The sequence below is a fragment of the Panthera leo genome, chromosome C2, assembly GCF_018350215.1.
Source record: "Panthera leo isolate Ple1 chromosome C2, P.leo_Ple1_pat1.1, whole genome shotgun sequence".
Classification (NCBI taxonomy): domain Eukaryota; kingdom Metazoa; phylum Chordata; class Mammalia; order Carnivora; family Felidae; genus Panthera; species Panthera leo.
In genome coordinates, this window is record NC_056687.1 from 67,725,825 (window position 1) to 67,752,686 (window position 26,862).

The 26,862-nt window shown below is 36.8% G+C and overlaps 1 protein-coding gene across 8 annotated transcripts in view; it reads right to left on the reverse strand.

Annotated features, from left to right (window-relative positions):
- KPNA1 (karyopherin subunit alpha 1) overlaps positions 1 to 26,862 on the reverse strand; it is a 69,095-nt gene that overhangs the window by 26,829 nt on the left and 15,404 nt on the right. For 3 of the 8 annotated variants that reach the window (XM_042955940.1, XM_042955939.1, XM_042955941.1), the window contains 4 exons: positions 20,352 to 20,485; positions 14,760 to 14,804; positions 4,896 to 5,003; positions 1,664 to 1,763 (listed from right to left, as the gene is read on the reverse strand). In XM_042955940.1, coding sequence (XP_042811874.1) covers positions 1,664 to 1,763; positions 4,896 to 5,003; positions 14,760 to 14,804; positions 20,352 to 20,480 — 382 coding nt within the window. In that variant the 5' untranslated portion in view covers positions 20,481 to 20,485. Of the gene's footprint in view, positions 1 to 1,663; positions 1,764 to 4,895; positions 5,004 to 14,759; positions 14,805 to 19,249; positions 19,350 to 20,351; positions 20,486 to 24,814; positions 25,985 to 26,862 lie in introns of those variants that run through there. The other 5 variants (XM_042955937.1, XM_042955936.1, XM_042955938.1 and 2 more) reach the window with 4 other exon arrangements.

The following is a 26,862-nucleotide window of genomic DNA, read 5'->3' on the forward strand; positions in this document are numbered from 1 at the left end:
CAGAGAGAGAGGAAGAGAGAGAATGTCAAGCAGGCCTATGCTCAGCATGGAACCCCACATGGGGCTCAATCTCACAACCCTGAGATCATGACCTGAGCCGAAATCAAGAGTCGGATGCTTAACCGACTGAGCCATCCAGGTGCCCCTAGTTATCACATTTTTAAGAGGGATGGCTAGGAAACTAGAATCTAGGCAGTAAAGTAGTAGAAAGCAGCAAAAGGCCCTAAAAGGTCACATGGTGTGAGAAAGCCATTAGGCTTAGCACGCTGAAAAGAGACAAGAGGAGTGGGAAAAGTGTACATGATAATAGCCTTCAAATATTAATAAACTGTCACATGAGAAATGTAATTTTTGTATCACACAAAAATGTAAATTATATGTTATAGGTTTTTATTCCAGTTCCCTCAAGGAATATATTAATTTATCACTAATGACTCCAAAAAACTATACCTTAGTACTGGGCCAAGGGTAGCAGCTATTTATTTAAGGTCAATGTTTACTATCAACATTTTAATGTGGTTCAGAGTCGTAGTTCTGTTTACTTGCCCAGAATGGCAAAAGTATCATATTCTAGTCTACCCTAATTATACCAAAAATAAATAAATAATTACCATGCCCAGCAATAACACTGATCTTTCAAATGATATATTTTTTTAATTCTTTTTATTTATTTTTGAGACACAGAGACAGAGCATGAGTGGGGGAGGGTCAGAGAGAGAGGGAGATGCAGAAAGAATCTGAAGCAGGCTCCAGGCTCTGAGCTGTCAGTAGAGCCTGACACGGGGCTCAAACTCGTGAACCACGAGATCAAGACCTGAGCCGGAGTTGGATGCTTAACCAACTTAACCTAGGCACCTCTCAAGTGATATTTTGACAGTTTTTCTTAGGGTGCCAGGCTGGCTCAGTCAGTAGAGCATGCAAACCTTGATCTGAGGGTTTTGAGTTCGAGGCCCACATAGAGATTATGTAAAAATAAAATCTTTAAAAAAACAAACAAAAACATTTTGTTTTGTTTTTTTTTTTAAAGAATGGAGTTTCTCAATTTGAATTAACATGAAATACTGACTACTGTTCTTATCACTTTAAGGTCTTTTATAAAATAGCTCAGAAATTAAAATAATGCTCCTTTCTGGTCCTGGTAAGATTGCATAAATAAATAAATTCGAAAATTAGCCATAGCTCATAATTATATGTATAAGTGTCCTTTTATTCTGTTGATAGACACATTCCAAAGCAACTTACCTGTGATGTGAAAAACAGAATATGGGAAAGTAGTATTTTTTATCTAAATGAAAAAATATACAGTCAACCCCTGAACAATACAAAACTTGGGGCGCCAATCCCCACACAGTCAAAAATCCTTTTTAACTTTTGACTCCCCCAAAACTGAACTACTGATAGCCTACAGCTGACAGGAAACCTCACCAATAACATCAACAGTCAATTAACACTTACTTTGTACGTTATGTATTACATACTGTATTCTTACAATAAAGTAAGCTGGAGAAAAGAAAATGTTATTAAGAAAATCATAAGAAAGAGAAAATATATTTACAATATTGTACTCAATTTATCAAAAAAGATCTGCGTTACAAGTAGACCTGCACAGTCCAAGCCCCTGTTGTTCAAGGGTCAACTGTACTTTAACATACTCAGAACTCACCTTTTGAAAGCAGTTTTCTGAATTTCTGTGTTGCTGAAAGCTGTTGCTCTGGGCTATTGGAAAATATCATTTCAATCATGTCAGAAGTAATTACACCACCCTGGAAACACAAAAAAGCAAAAATGATAAAATTGTAACTCTAAATCAAAGGAAAACAAAGACAGTATAAACTGTGGCCAACATTATTAAGTTAATCATATTTATCTAGAAAAGTCACACAAAGGTAGGATAATCTTTACACGTAGAAATGTCTGAGATGATCAACAATGTGACAAAGCCAAATACTTTGTCTATCATTAAGGAGCTCATGGGGGCAACCTGAGTGGCTCAGGTTGTGATCTCCCAGTTGTGGGATCAAGCCCTACGTGGGTTCCACACTCAGCTCTCTCCCTCTCTCTGCCCCTCCCCCATCTCTAAATAAATAAATAAATAAATAAATAAATAAATAAATAAATAAATAAATAAATAAATAAATAAATAAATATTGTGAAAAAAGAAGCTCATGACAATAAGAAAGTAATCTTATGAGTAAATACTAAGAGAAGACGTTTATTATTCTTCCTCTCCTTGCTCATCACATGGTTGGTTGTTCCTTGTCTTTCAGACAAATTTGTTAAATTCTAAAAGAAGGCTTTTCATGGTCTCCAAATCTAAAGGAACTGCTCCATCTCTATCACTCTATTTTAATTCTATGCCAACCCTTTTCACTATCAGGTATTTTTCTCAGTTATGTGTTTACTGCCCAGATTCCTCCAGTATAGCAGATTTGTGAAAACCAAAGACCCTGTCCATCTTACTGTTCTATCACCGAAGGCTGGCGTATAGAAGATGCTCAATAAATATTTATGGAGTATAGAATAATCCTGTGTAATTCACAGATTCTAGCTGCTACCAAATTCAACAGCTGACTCAAGTTTACTTAAAATTTCTATTTTCTTTATTAAAACTTTTCAGTTTTCCATTATTTTCTTGCTTTCTTAGAACTTTTCCACTTTTTACTATAACCCATCCCCAATATTAGCAGTTAACCTACTTCTTAGGGTCACCTGTCAGAATGAAATAAAATTCCTGTCATTTCATGAAATATTAGAGTCAACAAGATGAACTGTGAAGAAAGCTGCATTGAGTTGTCAATGATAGCTGGTTGGGAAACAGTGCTTACCAACAGCACTGGTTGGTAAACAGCACTTTACCAAACACTTGGCAAATCCCAACTGGGAGAATGAAGCATTCTGCTCTTAACAGTCAGAAAAGTAACTACTTTGAAACTTACAAAACTGATACCTGAATAAACAAAGGTATCTATATGATTCTGTTATGAATGTCTGGATACACTTGGATATACACATTCATTCTCTCTCTCTCTCTCTCTCTCTCTCTCTCTCTCTCTCTCACACACACACACACACACACACACACACACACACACACACACACACGTTTTCTTCCCTCTTATTCCCTAATGTAAGATGTACTGACTTTACATTCATGGTATTTAAGTACTGTTAATTTTATATCCCAGCATTTAAGTAACAGGATATCAAGGAGAGAACTGAACATCACTCAAAGACTTTGCATCTTCTTCCGGGGAGGTTAGTACATTTTTACTTGCACAAACAGTAACTATATCATGTCACATGGAGGTATAACTTTGTTATTTATTTATCTGAGTCTCAGTATGGTTTAAGGAGTTGTGTATACATGCCAAGTTGCCAAGGAATGTTACTAGGATAGTTAATTTTATGTGTCAATTTGGTTAGGTTATAGTAGCCAGTTGTCTGAACACACATTGATCTAGATATTGCTGTAAGAATAATTTTTAGATGTGATTAACATTTAAACTAGTATAATCAAGGAAAGCACATTACTCTCTAAAATGTGAGTTGGCCTCAATCAGTCAGTTGAAGAAGGTCTTAAGAGCAAAGACCGGTTTCCTGAAGAAACTTAAGCCTCAAAACTACATCAACACTTACCTGAATTTCCAGCCTACTGACTTGCCCTACGGATTTTGGACTTACTAGCTCCAACAATTACATGAGCCAATTCCTTAAAATCAACCAATCAATCTCCTACAGTTGTTTCCTCTATAGAATCTTAGTATTATAATCCACGAAATACTTCCTATTAATATCCACTTAAAAAAATGGACAGCTTGACTTTCTGAAGGGCCTGGAAGAATTCACCACAAAATCATAGTGTTGGTTGGGGCGCCTGGGTGGCTCAGTCGGTTAAGCGTCCGACTTTGGCTCAGGTCATGATCTTGCAGTTCATGAGTTCAAGCCCCACATCGGGCTCTGTGTTGACAGCTCAGAGCCTGGAGCCTGTTACAGATTCTGTGTCTCCCTCTCTCTCTCTGACCCTCCCCCGTTCACGTTCTGTCTCTCTCTGTCTCAAAAATAAATAAACGTTAAAAAAAAATTTAAAAAAAATCATAGTGTTGGCTACAATGTCTATCTACATAGATTCCAAAATGATTTAAACTGCTCTCCTAATTAAAAAAAAAAAACAAAAAACAAAAAACAAAAACGGTCCATAAAAACTAGAGATCTATGAAGTAGAAAAATATATATAGGATACTGTGCACAATATGTCACAATTTGCTTAAAAGGGAGGAGGAAGAAAACTTATTTTCTCAAGAAGAATAAGAATCCAGTAACAGAGGTTGCAAATGAAGGAAGAAATTGGGTCACTGAGGTAGAAGAAAGATTTTTTTTTGAAAACTATATATAATCTATTAAAACATAACTGATTAATGAGAAATCTATACAGGTATCCATATAAACAAAGCATAATTTTTAGATCCTCATGTAACCTCAAGAAAGTTATAAAACAGGTTGTAATAGAAAAGCCAACAGCTGTGATATGGAACCAATTTTTAAAATCATATAAACATGCCCAATTTGATAACTGAAATGAATAACAAACTGGGATTTTCTTTAAAGTATCCCTTGTTATTCAACTTTTAAGGAATAATTTTACAATTATCTTTTTAAGTTTTAAAAGCTGAATTAATCTTCACAATTTAGTTAATTCTGTTTAACTGTATATTATTCAAACTATAAAAAACATCTAATGAACCAGGATATTAAGTATATGACCTCTTTTCAAAAATGAAATGCCAAGTAATTTCTGTAGCCATTTACTAACCGCTTTTTAAAAAACCCAAATAGAAAGCTAAGCCTCATATCTTCAGAAACATACTAAAAAGAGTTTCTTTCATGATCTTACTTACTGGTGCCATCTCCATGTTATTAATCTGAGCCTCATGGAAGCCTCCATCTGACATAACTTCTTCTTCTGTTTCTTCCTCTGCTGTAGCAACATTTCTTCGCTTGAATAACTAAAAAATAAAAAATCATTACCAAGTATTCTAATACAAAGGAGTTAAACATCAAAAAACTAGGCTCCCCACTTAAAAGGCAATAAGGAAAAGATGGAGCTTTTTGAAAATCATTTTAAAAATTCTAAAGGTTGTGCCACCTTCAACTTTCATGATGAGGAACTAGTTCAGAATTCTCCAGTCTTATAATCTAATGCAATTAACAATCACAATATGCTGTTACCAACACCTGATGTGGTAAAACTTACTAAGAGAAGCCTAACACTGCACGACATATAAAAAGAGTAAGGGTGAAAAAGGAGTCGAGGCACGCTTGGCCATTCCCCTTTCCTTTACGTGAAGTTGGTAACACTATGGTCTTACCAATACATCGTGGGAAAGGATAAAAATGATGTCAGAATGGCTTAATACTTCCCTCCTTAACCTCAAAAATAACGGACTGAGACTTCACAACCTTTGTAACCCGTCCAACAACCAGTGATGACATGTGACTACTACCTGAAAACTAACTTTAAATCGTCAATTTGTGTAGGCCAAGAATATTTCTACCTAAAGGGAGCCACTAAGGTGTCTCATTGTATCTTTTTTTTTTTAATGTTATTTTTGAGAGAGAGAGAGACAGACAGAGCACAAGCGGGGGAGGGGTAGAGAGAGAGAGGAGGAGACACAGACTCAGAAGCAGGCTCCAGGCTCTAAGCTGTCAGCCCAGAGCCCAACATGGGGCCCAAACTCACGAACCATGAGATCATGACCTGAGCCGAAGTCAGACGTTCAACTGACTGAGCCACCCAGGCGCCCCTCCATTATATCTTCAATAGTCCCAGGCAGTTCACTTTTTCATCAAACCATGACAGAGGACCAATAACTTATCCTCTCACCCTATGCAACCCTGTCTAAAAGCAGACAAATGCATAAAATAACAGGTTTCGGCCAATGGATAAGAGGCAGACCAGGCATTGATCCTTCAGAAAAGGAAAGAAGTAAGATTGGCCCTATGACTGCCTCAGATTATTACCTACACAGAGTTTTCAGGCTGTCGCACAGGGAAGACAACACCCAAACAGGGTCTACAGGCTCACTCAGTTGAGCAGACAGAGTTTAGAAATGAGGAGGCCAAGACAACTAGAATCCACAGGCAGAGTAATAAACAGATCAATATAGAGAGAATTCTAAAAATCTGCAGAAAGTTCCCCATGAGTCTTTAGCTTCCTGCTAATAAGCACAGGTGTGTAAGGAAAAGCTGGGAAAGGAATCACCCCCAACAAACATGCAGAACAATTTTGACAGTTATATCAGTCAAGAGATATTCATGTTTCAACCAGATAGAAAAGACTTAGGGTACCTGGGAGGCTCAATTGGTTAAGCATCGACTCTTGATTTCGGCGCAGGTTGTGGTCTCACAGTTTGTGGGATCAAGCCACATGTCAGGCATACGCTGACAGCAGAGCCTGCTTGGGGTTCTCTCTCCCTTTCTCTCTGCCCCCTCCCTCAAAATAATAAACTTAAAAACACACACACACACACAGAAAACACTTCCTAACATATAAAGGGCATTTAGTACAACACTCAGAAGGAAATGGACACAGCACTAAAGCTAAATTAGCCCCTGGATTAAAGGATATTAAACTTCCAGCCCAATGAAACGTAAAAACAAACGTTACAAGTAATTTACTAAACCCATGACAAATTCAGAACTATATGTATTTAAAGATACAAGAACTCCAACAACAAGCAAGATAAAATTCATAATTCTTAGAATTCAATTGGAAACTACGAAGCACTAAAAAGAAGAGAGAAAAATTAATCAAAATCACCTAGAAATGACAAAAACGGCAAAATGGAAAAGAGCATTATAAATGTTGTTATATATTCCACATATTTGAAAGGTAAAAGTACAGCCATGAGGAGAGAGAGGAAGAGATGAACAAAAAGGCTAAGCAAATACCTAGACATGAAAAATAAAATTTTTCAGATGAAAAGCACACTGGATAGGATTAACAGCCAATTACATATTGCAGAAGAAAAAATTAGTGAATTTAAGGACATAGCAATATAAACACTCCAAAATAAAAGAGATGGAAAAAAGACTGAAAAAACTGTACAAAATATAAGTCAGTTGTGGGACATCAAGTGGCCTAACACACATGCACTGGAGTTCTAAGATTGGGGTAGGGGAATATATTTGGAAAATGGCCAAAAATTTCTTTTTTTAAATTTCAAGTTTTTATTTAAATTCCAGTTAGTTAACATTATAGTATATTAGTTTCAGGAACAGAATTTAGTGATTCATCACTTACATGTAACACCCAGTGCTCATCAAAACTGCCTTCCTTAAAACCCATCACCCATTTAATCCATCTCCCCCCACAACCTCCCCTCTAGCAATTCTCACTCTGTTCCCTATGTTTAAGAGTCTGTTTGATGGTTTGCCTCTCTTTTTCCCTCCTACGTTCATCTGTTTCATTTCTTAAATGCCACATGAGTGAAATCATACGGTATTTGTCTATGACTTATTTTGCCTAGAATAATACACTCTAGCTCCATCCACTTCATTACAAATAGTACGACTTCATCTTTTTTATTGCTGAGTAGTATTCCATTGTACATATACACCACATCTTCTTTATCCATTCATCAGTCAATAGACATTTGGACTCTTTCCGTAATTTGGAATTCATTCATGTTTTCTGTCCATTTCTTAACTGGATTATTTGACTTTTGGGTGTTCAGTTGTATAAGTTCTTTACAGATTTTGGATTACTAACCCTTTATCAGATATGTCATTTGCAAATATCTTCTCCCATTCTGAAGGCTGCCTTTTAGTTTTGTTTCCTTTGCTGTGCAGAAGCTTTTATCTTGATAAAGTCCAAATAGTTCATTTCTGCTTTTGTTTCCCTTGCCTCCAGAGACATGTCAAGTAAGAAGCTGCTATGGCTGATGTCAGAGAGGTTGTTGCCTGTGTTCTCCTCCAGGAATTTGATGGTGTCCTGTCTCACATTTAGCTCACTCATCCATTTTGAATTTATTTTTGTGCATTGCCTAAGAAAGTGGTCCAGTTTCATTCTTCTGCATGTCGCTGTCCAGTTTTCCCAACACCATCTGTTGAAGAGACTATCTTTTTTCTATTGGATATTCTTTCCTGCTTTGTCAAATATTAGTTGACCATGTAGTTGTGGGTCCATTTCTGGGTTTTCTATTCTGTTCCATTGATCTATATTTATATTTTTGTGCCAGTACCATACAATCTTGATCACTACAGCTTTGTAATATAACTTGTAGTCCAGAACTATGATGCCTCCAACTTTGCTTTTCTTTTTCAAGAGTGCTTTGGCTATTCAGTGTCTTTTTTGTTCTACAGTTTTCAGAGTACAGATCTTTTACCTCTTTGGCGGGTTTATTCCTACGTATCTTGTAATTTGGGTGCAATTGTAAATGGGATCAATTCCTTGATTCTCTTTCTGCTGCTTCATTATTGGTATATAGAAATGCAACAGATCATTGTATGTTGTTTGCACCCTGTGACTTTACTGAATTCATATATTAGTTCTAGCAATTTTTTGGCAGAGTCTTTTGGGTTTTCTACATAGAGTATCATCTCATCCGCAAATAGTTATAAAGTCTGACTTTTTCCCTGCTGATTTGAATGCCTTTTATTTCCTTTTGCTGATTGTTGAGGCTAGGACTTCTAGTACTATGTTAAATAACAGTGGTAAGAGTGGACATCCCTTTCTTGTTCCTGAACACAGAGGAAAAGCTCTCCTTTTTTCTCCACTGAGGATGATAGTAGCTGTGGGTCTTTTGTATACAGCCTTTATGATGCTGAGATACGTTCCCTCTATCCCTATTTTGTTGAGGGTTTTTATCAAGAAAGGATGCTGTACTTTGTCAAATGCTTTCCCTGCATCTACTGAGAGGATCATGTATTTCTTATCTTTTTTAATAATGTGGTGTATTACACTGATTCATTGAGAATATTAAATCATCCTTATTGCCCAAGGATAAATCCCACTTGATTGTGGTGAATCATTCTTATAATGTACTGTTGGATTTGATTTGCTAGCATTTTGTTGAGAATTTTTACATCCATGTTCAGCAGGGATACTGGACTGTAATTGTCTTTTTTGGTGGGATCTTTGGTTTTGGAATCGAGGTAATGCTGGCCTCATAGAATGAGTTTGGAAGTTTTCCTTCCATTTCTATTTTTTGGAACAGTTTGAGAAGAACTGGTATTAACTCTCCTTTAAATGTTTGATAGAATTCCCCTGGGAAGCCATCTGGCCCTGGACTTCTGTTTATTAGGGTATTTTTGATTACTGATTCAAATTTCTTTGCTGGTTACCAGTCTGTTCATGTTTTCTATTGTTCCTGTTTCAGTTCTGGTAGTTTACATGTTTCTAGGAATTTATCCATTTCTTTTGCATTGCCCAATTTGTTGGCATATAGTTTTTCATAATATTCTCTTATAAGTGTTTTTATTTGTGGTATTGGTTGTGGATCTCCTCTCTCCTTCATGATTTTATTTGGGTCCTTTCTCTTTTCTTTTTGACAAGTCTGGCTAGGTGATTATCAATTTTATTAATTTTTTCAAAGAACCAGCTCCTGGTTTTGCTGATTTGTTCCACTGTTTTTTGTTGTTGTTGTTGTTATTTCTATATCATTTATTTCTGCTCTAATATTTATTATTTCCCTTCTTCTGCTGGCTTTAGGCTTCATTTGTTGTTCTTTTTCTAGCTCCTTTAGGTATAAGGTTGGGTTGTATATTTGAGATTTTTCTTGCTTCTTGAGGTAGGCCGGTATTGCATATACTTCCCTCTTGTGACCCCTTTTGCGGCATTCCAAAGGATTTGGACTGTCGTGTTTTCGTTTTCATTTGTTTCCTGTATTTATTTCTTTAATTTCCTGGCTGATCCATTCATTCTTTAGTAAGATGTTATTTTTTTTAAGTTCATTTATTTTGAGAGAGAGAATGTGTGTGTGTGTGAGAGAGAGACAGAGAGAAAATAAAAGAGAGAAAGAGAGAGAAAAAGAGAGAGAGAGAGAGAGCATACAGGGGAGAAGCAGAGAGAACCCCAAGCAGTCTCCATACTGTCAGCACACTCCGACACAGGGCTCTAACTTGAACCGTGAATTCATGACCTGAGCTGAAACCAAGAGCCAAACACTTAACCACTGAGCCACCCAGGTGCCCCAAGTAGAATGACTAACCTCCAAGTAGAATGCCACCCAGGTGCCTCCAAGTAAATGGATTTAACCTCTATGTATTTGTGGTCTTTCAACATTTTTTCTTGTGGCTGACTTCAAGTTTCATAGCATTGTGATCTGAAATATACATGGTATGATTTCAACCTTTTTGCACTTGTTGAGGCCTGGTATGTGACCCAGTATGTGATCTCTTCTAGAGAATGTCCCATGTGCACTCAAAAAGAATGTGTACTATGCTGCTTTAGAAAAAAATATTCTAGATATATCTGTTAAGTCCATTTGGTCCGGTGTGTCATTCAAAGCCATTGTTTCCTTGTTGCTTTTCTTCTTAGATGATCTGTCCATTGCTGTAAGTGTGGTGTTAAAGTCCCCTACTATTATTGTATAATAATAGTTGATATGATATGTTGTTATTATGATATAGTGCTCCCCCCTTCATTTCTTGTTGCAGTCTTTGTTTTAAAACCTAGTTTGTCTGATATAAGTATTGCTATTCTGGCTTTCTTTTTGATGTCCACTTGCATGATAAATGCGTCTCCATCCTCTCACTTTCAATGTGGAGGTGTCTAGGTCTAAAATGAATTTCTTGTGGGGCACCTGGGTGGCTCAGTCAGTTGAGTGCCCAACTTTGGCTCAGGTCATGATGTCGCAGTCTGTGAGTTCGAGCCCCGCGTCAGGCTCTGTGCTGACAGCTCAAAGCCTGGAGCCTGCTTCTGATTCTGTGTCTCCCTCTCTCTCTGCCCCCCCACCCCCCCACTCATGTTCTGTCTCTCTCTCTCTCTGTCAAAAATAAACATTAAAAAAATTTTTTTTAAATAAAAAATAAAATGAATCTCTTGTGGAGCACCTGGGTGGCTCACTTGGTTAAGCGTCTGACTTCGGCTCAGGTCATGATCTCATGGTTCGTGAATTCAAGCCCCACATTGGGGTCTGTGCTGACAGCTCAGAGCCTGGAGCCTGCTTCTGATTCTGTGTCTCCCTCTCTCTCTGCCCCTCCCCCACTTTCTCTCTCTCTCTTCAAATTAAACATTAAAAAAAAATATTTTTTAATGAGTCTCTTGTAGGCAGCATACAGATGGTTTTTATCCATTCTGACACCCGATGTCTTTTGATTGGAGCATTTAGTCCATTTACATTCAGAGTAATTACTGATAGATACAAACTTAGTGGCATTTTATTACTTGTTTTGTTGTTGTTTCTGGAGATGTTTTTTGTTCCTTTCTAGTCTCTGTCACTTTGGTCTTTCTTTCCCATTTAAAGAGTCCCCTGTCATCTTGTGGGGCTAGTTTTGTGGTTACAAACTCCTTTAGTTTTTGTCTGGGAAACTCTTCTACTTCTATTCTGAATGACAGCCTTGCTGGACAGAGTATTCTTGGCTGCATATTTTTCCTATTCAGTATGCTGAATATATCATGCCACTCCCTTCTTGCCTGTCAAGTTTCTGTGGAGAGATCTGATGTTAACATTATTTGTCTTCCCTTCTAAATTAGGGACTTCGTCTGTCTTACTGCTTTTAAGGTTTTTTTTTTTCTTTATATTTTGCAAATTTAACTACAATATGTCCTGGTGTTGGCCCGCTTTTGTTGATTTTGATGGGAGGTGTCTGTGCCTCCTGGACTTGGATGTCTGTTTCCTTCCCCATATTAGTTTTCAGCTATAGTTTCCTCAAATAAACCTTCTGCCCCCTTTTCCCTCTCTTCTTCTGCTGGGATTCCTATGATACAAATGTTATTACGGTTTATGGAGTCACCTCATTCCCTAGGTCTGCATTCATGATCTAGTATTTTTCTTTCCCTCTTTTCATCTTCATTATTTTCCATAATTTTATCTTCTGTGTCACTTATTCACTCCTCTAGTTCTTCCTTTCTTGTGGTCATTATATCCATTTGTTTTCAAATCTTGGTTATTATATTTTTCATTTCAGCGTGACTAGTTTTTTAGTCTTTTATCTCTGTGGTAAGGGACCCTTGGTGTTGTCTAAGCTTTTCTCAAGCCCAGAGTATACCTTTATCATTGTTGCCTTACATTCTGGTTCAGGAATATTACTTAACAACCTTTTCAATTAGATCCCTGGCCATGACTTTTACTTGCTCTTTCTTTTGGTATGAATTCCTACATCTTGGTATTTTGTCTAGGTCTCTGTCTTCTCTGTGTTGGAAAAGCCTGTTATGTTTCCTGCTACTAAGAGTAATGGCTTTATGAAGAAGAGGTCATATACTGTCCAAGGCCTAGTGCTTCAGAAGTGTCTCTGGTGTGGGGTGCCTGGGTGGTTCAGTCGGTTAAGCATTCAACTTTGGCTCAGGTCATGATCTCGCAGTTTGTGAGTTCGAGCCCCGCATCAGGCTCTGTGCTAACAGCTCAGAGCCTGGAGCCTGGTTCAAATTCTGTGTCTTCCCCTCTCTCTCTGTCCCTCCCCTGCTTGCACTTTCTCTCCCTCTCTCTCTCAAAAATAAACAAAATTAATAAAATTTAAAAAAGAAGTGACTCAAAAAAGTAAAATAAAATAAAATAAAATAAAATAAAATAAAATAAAATAAAATAAAATGACTCTGGTATATGCTGTGTGCACTCTCCTGCTGTGTTTGACTGCTCTTTCCCTCAGGTCAGTCCTCTGTAGAGTTTCTCCTTTCCTGCAGTGGGCAGTGGGGATTATCTGAACATTGGCCAGAGTATGGTGAGTTTTAACTAGGTGTGCTCTGGTCTGCTTGTTAAAAGAGACTTGATGGTACTTCCACTAGAGCTGAAACTTCACAGAACTCATGGTCAAAAGACACGGTGTGTGCAAGGGCCTGTGCTGGTCTTCTGGGGGAGGGGCCCGCTGCTCTAGTTCTCAAGTACAACTGCCTTAGTAAAGCTCCACCTGCAGAGGGCAGGAGACCAGGGCCTAGTGTAACAAATGTAAGCCACCCCGGTTGGCGCTGTGCTGCTTACTGACGTTAGTTTATACTAAGGGGTAAGGGAGGAAAATTATTTCAGCCAGCCACCTAGTCACCAGAGAGGGGAACTCACATCCCACCACCACAAAGCCCTCCCAGAAGAGCAATTTCCCCTGGTGTATCCCAGGCATCCCTTAGCTCACTACCTTCACCCTGTGTCCTAGCCATCTGGCCACCCAGCAGTACATTGCACCTTGGGGTCTATCCCAAGCAGGCCCGCTGAGTTTTCAAACTCCAAACTTTACGAACCTGGCATGACATGAAGCTGTGCCGGTCCTCTGAGGGAGGGTCTCACTGCACTGAGACTGGTGCAGGTTTGTCCCTGGAGGGCAGTTGCACCAAAGCACAGAGGCATGGAGTTTGGAGTAAAGTGCAGCAGAGAGCCAGTGTCCAGGTTAGCCACCTTCAGCTGGTGTCTCTGTGCCTATACTGAGGGAAATGGTGCCCACCGGCTCTTTTCTCCCCAAAGAGGCAATGCCATCTCTCCCAGACGCACTCCAAGAAGGGGAACCGTCTCTCTCAGTGAGTCCCAGGGGACTCTAAATATTAACAATGAACAGTTGAAAACAGTTGAAATTCAAAAGATATCATTTACAATAGCATTGAAACTATGAAATACTTAGGGGAAAATCTGACAAAAAAACTACAATCCCTGAGAGAAATTTTAGACCTAAATAAACGGGAGATATGGTCCTTATGAGTCAGAAGACTCATTGTTACGATAGGAATTCTCCCCCAGCTGATCTACACATCTAACAAAATCACAATCAAATCCCCAGAGCACGCTTTTGTGCACAAACTGACAAGCTGTTTCTGAAGTTCATATAAAAATGCAAAGGACCTATAACAGCCAGAACAATTTTTGGAAAGAACAAGGTTAGAGAGCTAGTAATATGATTTCAAGACTCATTATAAAAGCTACAGTAATCAAGACAGTGTGGTAAATAAGACAGATAAATAAACCAATGGGAACAAAATAGAAGTTCAGAAGCCAGATCCACACAGAGATGGTCAATTGAATGTAAATGGTTTCAAGGCAATCAGTGAAGTAAAACAATCTTTTCAAAAAATGACACCTGAACAACTGGAAATCCATATGTTTAAAAAAAAAAAAGGCTCCTTTCCTCTTATTTCACATTATATACAAAAATTAAATGTGAATTATCATAGACCTAAATTTCAACTATAACAAAACTTCTTAAAGAAAACATACAAGAAAATCTTAAGTGACCATGGATTTGGCAAAGATTCTTAGATCTGACACACAAAAGCATAATCCATTAAAGAAAAAAACATACATGGAATTCCAAAATCAAAACCTTTGGTCTTCAAACAGCACTTCTGAAAACAAAAAGGCAAGCCATCAGCTGGGAGAAAATATTTACAAAACACATATCCAACAAAAGACTTGCATCCAGAAAACAACTCAATTAAAATACTAAGCAGACTTTAAAAAATAAAACTAAACAGACTTCACTAAAGTAGATATACAAAGGGGCAAATGAACACATGAAAACATGCTTTCAACTTCCGTCATTAGGGAAGTGCATAATAAAACCATAATGGCATACTACTATGCACACCTTAGAATAGATAAAATGAAAAAGACTGACCATACCAAATGCTCAGAAGGATGTGGAGCCAATGAAACTCTCGTATGCTGCTGATGTGAAGGTAAAATAGTACAACCCATTTTAGCAAACAGTTGACAGCTTAAGTACACACCTACTATACAACCCAGCCATTCTCCTCCTAGATATCTAGAGAAATGGAAACACATGTCCATAAAAAGAGCTGATCATGAATGTTCATAGCAGTTTTATTTGTAATCACCAGAAACTGGAAACAATCCAAACTGCCATTAACAGGTGAACAGATAAACCAATTGTGGCTTTATCTGTACAACAGAATGCTATTCAACAATGAAATGGAATGAACTACTGATACAACAACATAAATGAATCTCAAAATGATTAAGCTGACTGAAAAAAGTCAGACAAAATAGAATACATATTTTTTCAGTCCATTTATGCAAAATAATCAGTGGTGACCAAAACAGATCAGAAGTTGTTTGGAGATAGGTGAAGGGTGGGGAAAAGGTACTACAAAGGTATACCAGGAAAGTTGGATAGCAATAAATATGTTCACTATATTAATTACAGTGATGATTTCACATATACATATCTCAAAATTTAACAAAGTGTACACTCCATTGTATGTCAACTATACAGCCATAAAGTTGCTTTTTTAAAAACACAGAAAAAATAAACTGAAATACATCGATTTTATGTTAAACACTATGAGTTCCTAATAATATTAAAATACAGACTTTCCTGCTCCCTCTGGAGGATGCTAAGAAACCAATTCATTTTGAAAATGAAGACAGAGAAAATCCAGTTATTTCTTTTTCCTATATGACTACTAATTCAGGAAAACCAAAACCTGCAGTTTGATCCTCTCAGATCTTGCTTTTATGATTTGTTAGGTAGGTCTGGGGCAGTAGTAAATTTATGGCTAATTAATCTCCACTACTGAGGCAAGACTCTCCTGAATACCTAATGGCCCCGTAAATGAGTTTCTCCAGTCTGGCTATAGGAACAGGAACTAGTGTCAGCACTGTGTAAGGGCCAGGCACTGCTCCCTCTGATCTTTTTGGATGATAAGTTTCTCTTGCCTTAGTAGTCTCCTCAAGCACATATGCTGATCAGTACTCTGCTGAATATTCAAAAAAACACTTTGAAGATCTCCAGGCTTCTCTCTATAGACACAAGTCTCCCTTTTGGTATTCCCTCCTATGAATGGATGTCTTTGTCTCTCCAGACTCTCAGCTCTGTCTCCTCAATTCAGGAAGGCTTTGGCCCTTAGTTCCCTCTCCCTGTGTTGCAACCTGGAAACTCTGTTGGGCAGTAAGCTGAAGCAATGACAGGGCTCAACTCATTTGTTTCCCATCTCTAGAGATCACTGTCCTTCACTGGCTAATGTCTGGTGTCTTGAATTAGTGTTTCATGTATTTTGTCTGGTTATTCTTGGGTTTGCTTCAGGTAGGAGGGTAAATCTGGGCCCTGCTATTCCACTTTGGCTGGAAGCAGAAGTCCTCAAAGTGCCCTAATACTCAAAAAATCCCACTTTTGGCTAATGGGAACCTGTTCAAGCTATCTCCTGATTCTTTTCAACACAATTTTCAATGGTCTTAAACTTCCTTGCTCTATGTTATGAAAAAATATTACACATTTGCCTTGAATATTCCCTACCTTTAATCAAGAATCAGGTGTTTTTTCCAAGAAACCTTGTTCCTTTAAGAGAAAAATTCTCTAATGACCACAGTCTCAGGGTGCTAGAGGTGCTCACTGATACAAGGTATTTCACTACTTCTAAGCCTTTCTAGGACAAAGCTGGTTTGTGTGCATGTGTTTTAAAAAGAAAACACATAATGAATCCCTAATGATATCGCCAATGCAAATTTATATAACCTCTTTGATTTTATATTTCTATTCTTTCGGAAGCTAAAAGATCTAGGTTCCTAATATTAACATAATTATGTACTGTATCCATACACAAATATGCATAGTTTCAAGATCAATCCTGTATGATTACGAAAGCAGTTGATGATTTCTTTCTACTCCTTTTTGTCCTTTAGATACAGCCCAACAGAAATAATTAACCATTCTGTCATATTTCAAAGTGTATTAAAGTATTTCCTCTCTGTGTGGTTTAGCCACAAGCATGACACAGAGCTAGACCCAGCTGAATCTTCTTGTTTATTTTTAAGGATTTCTTCATTACGATTTCATTTTGTTTCACAACTACTAAAGCATTTGCAGGACTTCTAAATCAAGCCTAATCACTAAAATTACATCTATTGGCATTGCAAAATTTATATCCACAAGCAGTGTTTTTAATATGGAATGGCAGGATACTGTTACGATCTTTACTATGGGTCATGAAAACCACAACTGCTGGTAAACAAGTAGGATTTGAAATAAAAACACCAAAGCGCTTACATCACAAGGATGATGACAAGATAAGACAGGAGAAATTTCCAGTTAAGGGAAGTTCTAAGACTACAGCGATACAGCAAGAACACAGGACAAACAATTCTGACTGGTGCTAGAGGTCAGAAAATGTAGGGAAGAGGTCTCCAAAGGAAAAAATATGAAAGTGATAAATTATCTGAGAAGTTTAAGCAAGTAGAAAATCAGATAAAAATAACTTAAAAGAGCTGTAAAAGAAAAGGAAAAGCAGCCAGGAATCAGAAAAAAAGCCAAGCAGGTAAAAAAAAAAAAAAAAAATCAGACAATTAATGCCAGGAAAAACAAATACAAAGAAAGGAAATGTAACCACGGTATACTACTCAGCTCAGCAATAAATGATACTTACATAGGATAGTACAACTGTTTAGGAGAATAGACACATGGGAAAAGTCGTGTAAGAGCTTAAATCTTCCCCTACCATAACAGAACATCAATAGATAATACTTTAAATTGATAAATAAATAGTTAAGAGGATTGAAGTGGCTTACTTGGGAATGAGACCAAGAACACTGGTGGTTTGGTTTCAAGTACTGTAGTACTATTTACCTTTTTCAACAACATGTATTACTCAGAGAAAAACAGGTTTAAAAAAAGAAAAAAACTGCCAAAACAATCATGATCTGTATGCCTTATCTACAGACTACATGTTGCCTGCACTTGTCAACCAAGTTAATTAATGGAAGTTGCCTGTCCGGAAGTTTATCAACTTGCTCACTTCACAAGATATTTCTTATAACTAGAAACATCAGGCAATTTCTATTTAAGCAGCACTAGGTTACCTATTCACTCAGAGTTAACAAGAGTCTGCTTAATTCAAATTTATAAGTACTGGCTCAATCAGAATGATACCAACTAGCAAAATATTTTGCCAAAAATAATTTTAGTTTGGTCTGTAAGTGACAAGTATACAGCGGTCATTTTTACAGTGCTGTCCAGATATAACAAAAATTAAATGTTAGTCTGCTAAAAGGATAACCCTATAAAGATGCAGCAAGTTATCTTTTGTGCACTTGGCAACATCAACTCCTGTGCTACTCTCACATCTAGCTCATCAGCTGGCCTAGACCTGTGAGGTTTCCCAATAGATGACAAAGCAACTGTGGAAAGATAAACAGCACCTAAACGAGTCTGTATCTTACTGATATTTACCATTTTACAAAGTAGGCATGAAACAAGTACTGTTATGGTATTAAGAAGCCTGATTAGTTTTTACCAGTTGTTTCTACGTTACACGGCACATAAGAAATTAAGAAATGAGGATTTTCAATAGAGCAGTATTCCAAAAACTTATCACAGAAACTTATTAAAGCCATAGCAAAATTTCAGATCTCATACAATGAAGCCAATAGAATTTCAACTACAAATATTTTTAGCCCAATATATGGGACCATACTTGCCACTTGATATATTAAGGACAGGGAGCATTTGCCTTCAGGCAGGTAAGTGAATACAAAAAATTTATTTACACAGACTTTACAATGAAGTCTAATTACATGAAATCACCCATCACCAAGAAGAGAATAATATGAACACTGTTAATGGCAGAGTATCATTACTACACCTTCAAATGGCTTTATGCCAAATATGATGCATAAGCTGGTGGCTATATTCAGACCTATACTTGGGCTCATGTACATATATTTATGTATTCATATATAGGAATATAAATATGTAACAATGCTATTATGATTTCTGAAATTTACTACCAAAATAGAAGCTAATATAAAAGTTTATTCAAAGAAAAGGTTCCACCTCAAGACACAGAGATGAATAAAGAGGTAATAAGAAACCCAGAGAAACTCATCCTTTTATGACTAAGTGGTAACTCATAACTTAATTTACTACACTTAATATAAACTTTGTTATAATATTACAAACTCTCTTTGCCCAAAAATAACAGTAACAATGACACTGTTTGATTCAAATATCTACAGCCCTAACAAAAAAAAAACAACACTGAAGTTGTAATGTACTCTTAGACTTTAACTACTTGGATTTTCCATGCAGCGTTACTCAAAAAAACAGTGTATGTTGAAAACAGCTCACTGTTAACTGCAAAATATTTATGACAGATTACCGTATTTCTCAGGTATGAAAGGACGGAGTCATTTATTCGCCTTTTATGGAGCTTTTGCAGTGTGGGGGTCAAATGGTCCTTCTAAGCTCAAAAATCTCTCCTTAGCAAAAAAAAAAAAAAAAAAAAAAGTAATGTAGGGGCGCCTAGGTGGCTCAGTCAATTAAGCATCTGACTCTTGGTTTCACCTCAGGTCATGATCTCATGGTTTCATGAGTTCAAGCCCCACATCAGGCTCCACTGACAGTGCAGAGCCTGCTTAGGATTCTCTGTCTCCCTCTCTCTGCCCCTTCCCCACTCACGCTGTTTTGGTCTCTCTCAAAACAAATAAACTTAAAAAAAAAAGTCACCTAAATGTCTTTAAATCTCTTTGCCAAAAGGGATGGGGATGGACTGTTCATTCTAAGCATTTTTAGAGGAAGGTAAAATGAGAGAGAGTCCCAAATTCTCCTGTAGATGTTCAGATGTTAAGTTAAAAATGACCAAAATTAAAAAAAAAAAAAAGAAGATAAAAAATCAATGTCCTAATGAAGCCTGCAGAATTTAGGGGTAGAAAGACATATTCCTTGAGATTTCACTTTAAAATACTACATAATAAAGAAACGTAAAGATAGACATGAACCAAGTATGGCCTGCTACTGACAATTACTGAATCCATAGGATGATTTTATAAGGTTCACTATCTATTCTTTAATCTTCTATGTTTACAACTTTTCAAATCAAAGATTGTAATGAAAAGCAGTGTTTTATTGGTCACTTGAGAATTCATTAATATGCACATAAAATCTTAAGGAAGCTCCAACTTTAGAAAAATAAAACACACTAAAAACAAATAGGCCAAAATATTAAACAGTGGTTGTATTGGGAATATGAGAACCTGAGAGATTTCTTTATTCTTGTATTCTACTTTTCATCACCTCCTCTCCCGGACTCCCAAAACATGTTGATTTTATGATACAGGGGATACACACACACACACACACACACACACACACACACACACTCACACATCCAACACCGTCAAAACTAAAATAGAAGTGGTTTCAGGCTTAATATGTTAACATTAAGTTCTTTAAAATAAATTTAAAAGGGTAAAAGGATTTACCTGCTCTTCTCTTTTCTGCTTGCGTAACTGCAGTCCCTCTTCCTCCCTCCTCCTGCGCATCTCATCAGGATTCAGGGACTTATTTTTGTAACTTTTCAGGCGAAAGTTCTCTTTTCCTGGGGTGGTCATGATTTCTACAAAAATGAGAGAGGAAGGGAACAAATGAGCTTAGCTTATGGTAAGGAGCTCTGTTATTCTAATAGCTCAGCCTTTTAAATATATACATGCCCACCCTCACTCTGTAGGGACACCAGAAATGGGTTACTTTTTTTAACAGCTTTATTAAAGTGTACAAGTCAATAGCTTTTGGTATTTTCACAGCCATGTGAAACCATCACCACACGTTTTTTTGTTTTTTTTTTTTTACATTTTTATCACCTCAAAAAGAAACTGCATACCATCTGCCTATCACTCCTATTCAGGACATTTCATATGAACAGAATCACATGTGTGATCTTTTGTGCCTGGCTTCTTTCATTTAGCATATTTTTAAAGTTTATCTATGTTGCAACATATAGCAGTACTTTATTGCTTTTTATGGCTGAATAATATCCCATTATATGGATATACTGCATTATATTTTGTATCTACTCATCAGCTGATAGACATTTGGGTTCTTTCTTTCCACTTTTTGGCTATTAGGAATAATGCTTCCATAAACATTTGTGGACAAGTTTTTATGTAGACATATGTTTTTTCTTGGGTATATACCTAGGAATGGAACTACTGGGTCACACAGTAACTGTTTAATCGTTTCAGGAACTGCCAAAATATTTTTCCAAAGTGCTGTGCTATTTTACATTTCTACCAGCAGGGCATAAGGGTTGACAATTTCTCCACATCCTCGCCAACAATTACTATTACAATTTTTGGTATCTGCTGTCATTTCACATAAATTTATTTCCCAACTGTATATCCTCCATAAAAAAAAAAAAGTCTATTCAGATTCTTCACCCATTGTTAAGTCGTCTTTTTATCACTGAATTGTAAGAATTTTTTATATATTCTAGATAGAAATCCTTATGAGATTTATATTCTTTAAATATTTTCTTTAATTCTATAGGTTGTCCTTTCACTTTCTTAATGGTGTCCTTTGAAACACAAAAGTTTTTAATTTTGATGAAGTCCAAATCAATCTATTTTTTTGTTGTAGTTGCTCATGCTTTTAGTGTCATACTTAGGGATTATAAATCCTAAATTTCCTACTAGGAGTTTTAAATTTTAGCTTTTACATTTAGGTCGGTCATTCATTTTGCGTGATTTATTATATACGGTATGAGGTAAGGGTCCAAATGCATTCTTTCATAACTGGCTACCCATTTGTTCCAGGCAGGCACCATTTGTTGAAAAGATTTTTCTTCCTCCACTGATCGTCTTGACACCCTTGTTGAAAATCAAATTGACCATATCTATATGGTTTTATTCAACTCTATTCCATTGATCTGTATGTATATACCCTTATGCTGATTCCACATAATCTTGAGTACCATTTTTGTTAAGTTTTGAAATCAGGAAGTATAAGTCCTCCTATTTTATTCTTTTTCAAGATTGTTTTGGCTCTTCTAGACACCTTGCAATTCCGTGTGAATTTTAGGAGTGAACAATTTATCAATTTCTACAAAGAACTGAGCTGGGATTTTGATATGGACTATACTGAATCTGCAGGTCAATGTGGGGAGTATTGCCATCTTGATGTTAAATCTTCCAAACCACAGACAGGATGTTTTTCTATTTACTCAGATCTTCTTTAGAATCTTTCAACAATATTTTGTAGTTTTCAGTGTTGTACACTTCGTTAAATTTATTCCTGTTTTAATTTTTTTGATGCTATTACAAATGAATTTTTTTCTTAATTTCACTTTTAGATTGTTCATGATAAGTCCATAGAAATACAATTGATTTTTTTGTATACTGACTTCGTATTCTGCAACTTTGCTGAACTTGTGCATCAGCGCTAATATTTTTTTAGTGGATTCCTTAAGATTTTTTACATACCAGAGCATGTCACCCGCCAGGGACAGTTTTCTTTCTTTCTTTCCAATCTTGATGACTTTGTGTATTTTTTTTTCATAAGTACCATAGTTAGATACTCTAACACAATGTTAAATATAAATGGAGAAAGCAGACACTCTTGTCTTATTCCTGATCTTAGGGGAAAAGCATTCAGTTTTTCAACATTAAGTATGACATTATCTTTGAATTTTTCATAGGTGTCTTTATTCATGTTGAGAAAGTTCCCTTCTATTCGTTTTTTTTTTTTTAATGTTTTTATCAATTAAAGAGTGTTGGATTTTGTCAAAAACTCTATGTCTTTGGTGATGACAATGTGACTTTTGTTTTTTGTTTTGTTTACTGATACATTACAGTAATTGGTTTGTGAACTTTACACCAACCTTGCATTTCTGGGATAAATGCCACTTGGTTGTGGCATAAAATTCTTTTTATATGCTGGTGAATTAGGTTTGGTAGTATTTGGAGGATTTTTGTGTTTATCTTCGTAAGAGATAGTGGTCTATAGTTATCTCATAATATCTATGGTATGAGGGTAATACCAGCTTCATAAAACAAGTTGGGAAGTATTACCCCTCTCAATTTTTAGGAAGAGTTAGAATTGTTCTTTAAATGTTTGGCAGAATCCAGTAGTAAAACCATTTGGGCCTGGGCTTTTCTTTGTGGGTACCTTTATGATTAATTCAATCTCATCACTTGCTATAGGTCTACTATTCAGTGTGTCCATATAAATGTTTCAGCAATTGTCTTTCTAAAAATTTGTCCATTTTATCTAAGCTATGTAATTTATTGGTATACAGTTGTCCATAGTATTCCTTTATAATCCTTTCCATTTTTGCAATCCCAGTAATTTCTGATTCTACTAATTTAAGTCCTTTTTCTCTAGGTCAGTCTGGCTAAAGGTTTGCCAATTTTGTCAATCTTTTCAAGAAACCAGTTTTTGGTTACCTTAATTTTCTCTACCATTTTTCTATTTTCTAGTTCATTAATTTCTACTCTCATCTTTATTATTTCTCTCCTTCTGCTTGTTTTGGGCTGCTCTTTTTTCCAGTGACTGAAGATGGAAGGTTACTGATTTGAGATCTTTCTTTTTTCTTAATATAAGCATTTATCACTAGAAGTTTCCCTGTAAGCACTGTTTTCTTTTTTTTTTTTTTAATTTTTTTTTAACGTTTTATTTATTTTTGAGACAGAGAGAGACAGCGCATGAATGGGGGAGGGGCAGAGAGAGAGGGAGACACAGAATCGGAAGCAGGCTCCAGGCTCTGAGCCATCAGCCCAGAGCCTGACGCGGGGCTCGAACTCACGAACCGCGAGATCATGACCTGAGCCGAAGTCGGACGCCCAACCGACTGAGCCACCCAGGCGCCCCAAGCACTGTTTTCTTAGGTAGTAACTTCATTTTCATTTTTCTCAAAGTATTTTCTGATTTCTCTTTTCATTTCTACTTTGACCTACTGGTTATTTATGAGTATGTTAATTTCCACATATTTGTGAGTTCCCCAAATTTCTGTTAGTGATTTCTAACTTCTTTCCACTGTGGTCAGAGGACCACCTTTTTTATTTCAATCCTTTTAAATGTATTAAGATTTGTTTTGTGGCCTAGTATATGATCTATCCTTGAAAATGTCCCACGTTCACTTCAGATGCCTAGTTACCTCTAGTAACCTACTTACTAGTTACCTCTGGTAACACGTTTTGCTTTAGTCTATTTTTTCAGATATTATAATAGCCACTCCAGTGTTCTTGTTATTGCTGTTTGCATAACAGATCTTTTCCATCCTTATACTTTAAATGTATTTGTATCTTTAAACTTAAAGTACATCTGTTGTAGAGAACATATAGTTGGGATACTCTGAAAATCTCTGCCTTTTTTATTACACAATTTAATCAATTCATGTTTAATGTTATTACTTACAGTTTATTTACAACTGCTTTTTCATTTTCTATGTGTCTCATGTCTTTTTTGTTCCTTTATTACTTTGACTGCTTTCTTTTGCATTAGGTGAAAATTTTCTAATGAAGCACTAAAATTTCTTTAATGACTTTTTCACTGTATTTTTAGTTTTTCCCCCTAGTGGCTGCTCAAGGGCTTACCATATAACATTTTAACTTCAGACTTATACTAGCTTCAGATTTATTACTTGCTTAATTCCAGTAAGATGTAGAAATGCTATGCTATATAGTTCTACTGCCTTTTCCTCCATTTGATGGAATTATTGTTATAGATATATTTAATGTTACAAACCTAATAATGCACTGTAATAATTATTTATCACCTATATTCATTTCCTTAGCTTGACATAGCTTTGCCTCCACTCACTTCCTCTGTGCTATTGACAGATATGCTACAAATATACTACATTCCCATACCTTATAAGCCCAAGAATCAGTTTTAAGAAAAAAGGAGAAAAAATATGTCCTTATATTCTCTTTTAAAGCTACATAATTACCTTTACTGGTACTCTTCATATGGATTCAAATTACTCTCTTGAGATTACTTGCTTTCAGGATAAAAAGCTTCCTTTAGCATTCTTGCAAGGTGGTCTGTAAGTAATAAGCTCTCTCAGTTCCTGTTTATCTGGGGAAAATCTTCATTTCGCTTTCATTTTAAAAAGATAGCTTTGCTGGATATATAGGATTTTTGGTTGACTGTATTTGTCTTTGAGTACTTAAAATGTATTATTACACTGCCTCTCTCCTCCATTGTTTCTGCTGAGAAGTCAGCTATTCTTCTTATCAGTGCTCCCTTGTAAATTAATTCCCTGAAGAAGAGATGAGGAGCTATTTTATGACCCGCTTTTCTCCCTAACCACCCAACCAAATCTCTGAACTAGGGCTCTCAAGTTGGGAGTACAGACAATAGCACGCTTCTCTGAGTGATAACCCCTACAGGCGCTGAGTATTTTGTCCAGGTAGGTAGGAGGGTGGGTGGCACCAGAACTACCTCTCCACCACATATACCAAAACTTAGCATCAGCATCAGGCACCTGGGGGTGGGAAGAGAAATCCTGATGTCCTGCTCCTCCCAAGAAGAAAACCTTCCCCCAAATGGAAGCCTAGGGCCATTTCCAGAAGCTTTAAACAGCTGTTTTTAAAGTTTTTCCCACTTTTACTAGGGAGTGGGTCTGTAGAGCTCCTTGTGCAGTCAGACTGGAATTCACAGAAGAGTTCCTTTTAAGATGATTTTATTGCACACCTGAATTCAGAATCATTTGATTTATAATGCGCTGTGTTGCATCATCTATTTTACCTGAATCTCTTAACAAACACATGAGGCAAGAAATTATTATTCTCATCCTTTACAGTTAAGGACTCAGGAGGCTAAAAGAGGTGACTTGGCCAGGGTTACATAATACAAGATACAGCAAGGATATGAATCTACGTTCCCGATTATAAACCTGATGCTCTACTGTTATGGACTGAACTGTACTCCTCCACCCTCACCAACTATATATATTGAAGCCCTAACTTCCGATATGACTATATTTGGAAATAGGACCTTTAAGAAGATAATTAAGGTTAATTAAGATGTCATAAGTGTGGAACCCTAATCCAGTAGGACTAGTGTCCTTATAAAAAGAGGAAGAGAGGGTGAAAAGTGTCCTTATAAGAAGAGGAAAAGAGGCACTGGGTGCCTCAGTGGGTTACGCATCCAACTCTTGATTTCAGGTCATTTCAGGTCAGGTCATTATCTCACGGTTCATGGGTTTGAGTCCCACACTGGGTTCCCTGTGCTGACTTAGGTCCTAGTGCAGTGCCTGCTTGGGATTCTCTCTCTCTCCCTCGCTCTCTGCCCCTTCCCTGCTCACACTCTCTCTCAAAATAAATAAACTTAAAAAAAAAAAAAAGGAAGAAACACACCAGAAATCTCTTCCCCCATTCTAACCCCCTATGTGCCCACAAATAAGGCCACGTGAGGACACAGCAAGAAGGTGGTCATTTGCAAGTCAGGAAGAGAAGTTCCACCAGAAACCAACCCTGTTGGCACCTTGATCTTGGACTTCTGGCCTCCAGAACTGGGATAAAATGAATTTCTGTTGTTTAAACTACCCAATCTGTGGTATTTTTTACGGCAGTCTAAGCAGACTGATACATATACCCAGTGGCATTTTGTCAGATTGAGTTTTACTAGACTGAAAGGCGGGGGCAATGCAGATGAGAATTTGCAAATAATCCTGAAGGAATCACTTAATGGTGCTGACAAATGATCTAGAGAAAAAAGCTGGATTCCTGAAGCAAACAGCATTTTGGCTCTGAAATATCACAATATAGCATTGTAAGAATCAGAAGTTTTAGGTCAGAGAAAGGAGAAAGTCTATAGTAACAGGGCAAGACCTGGATAAAGTTTAACAATACCAAAAGCCAATTAGACTTCAATAACTGGAAGCCTACACTCAACATGGAGCTGGAAGGGCACATAATTTAGGAAAAGCAATGTCAGGAATACACACACACGCACATATACAGAAAGAAAGAATAAATGATAAAACAAATGGAG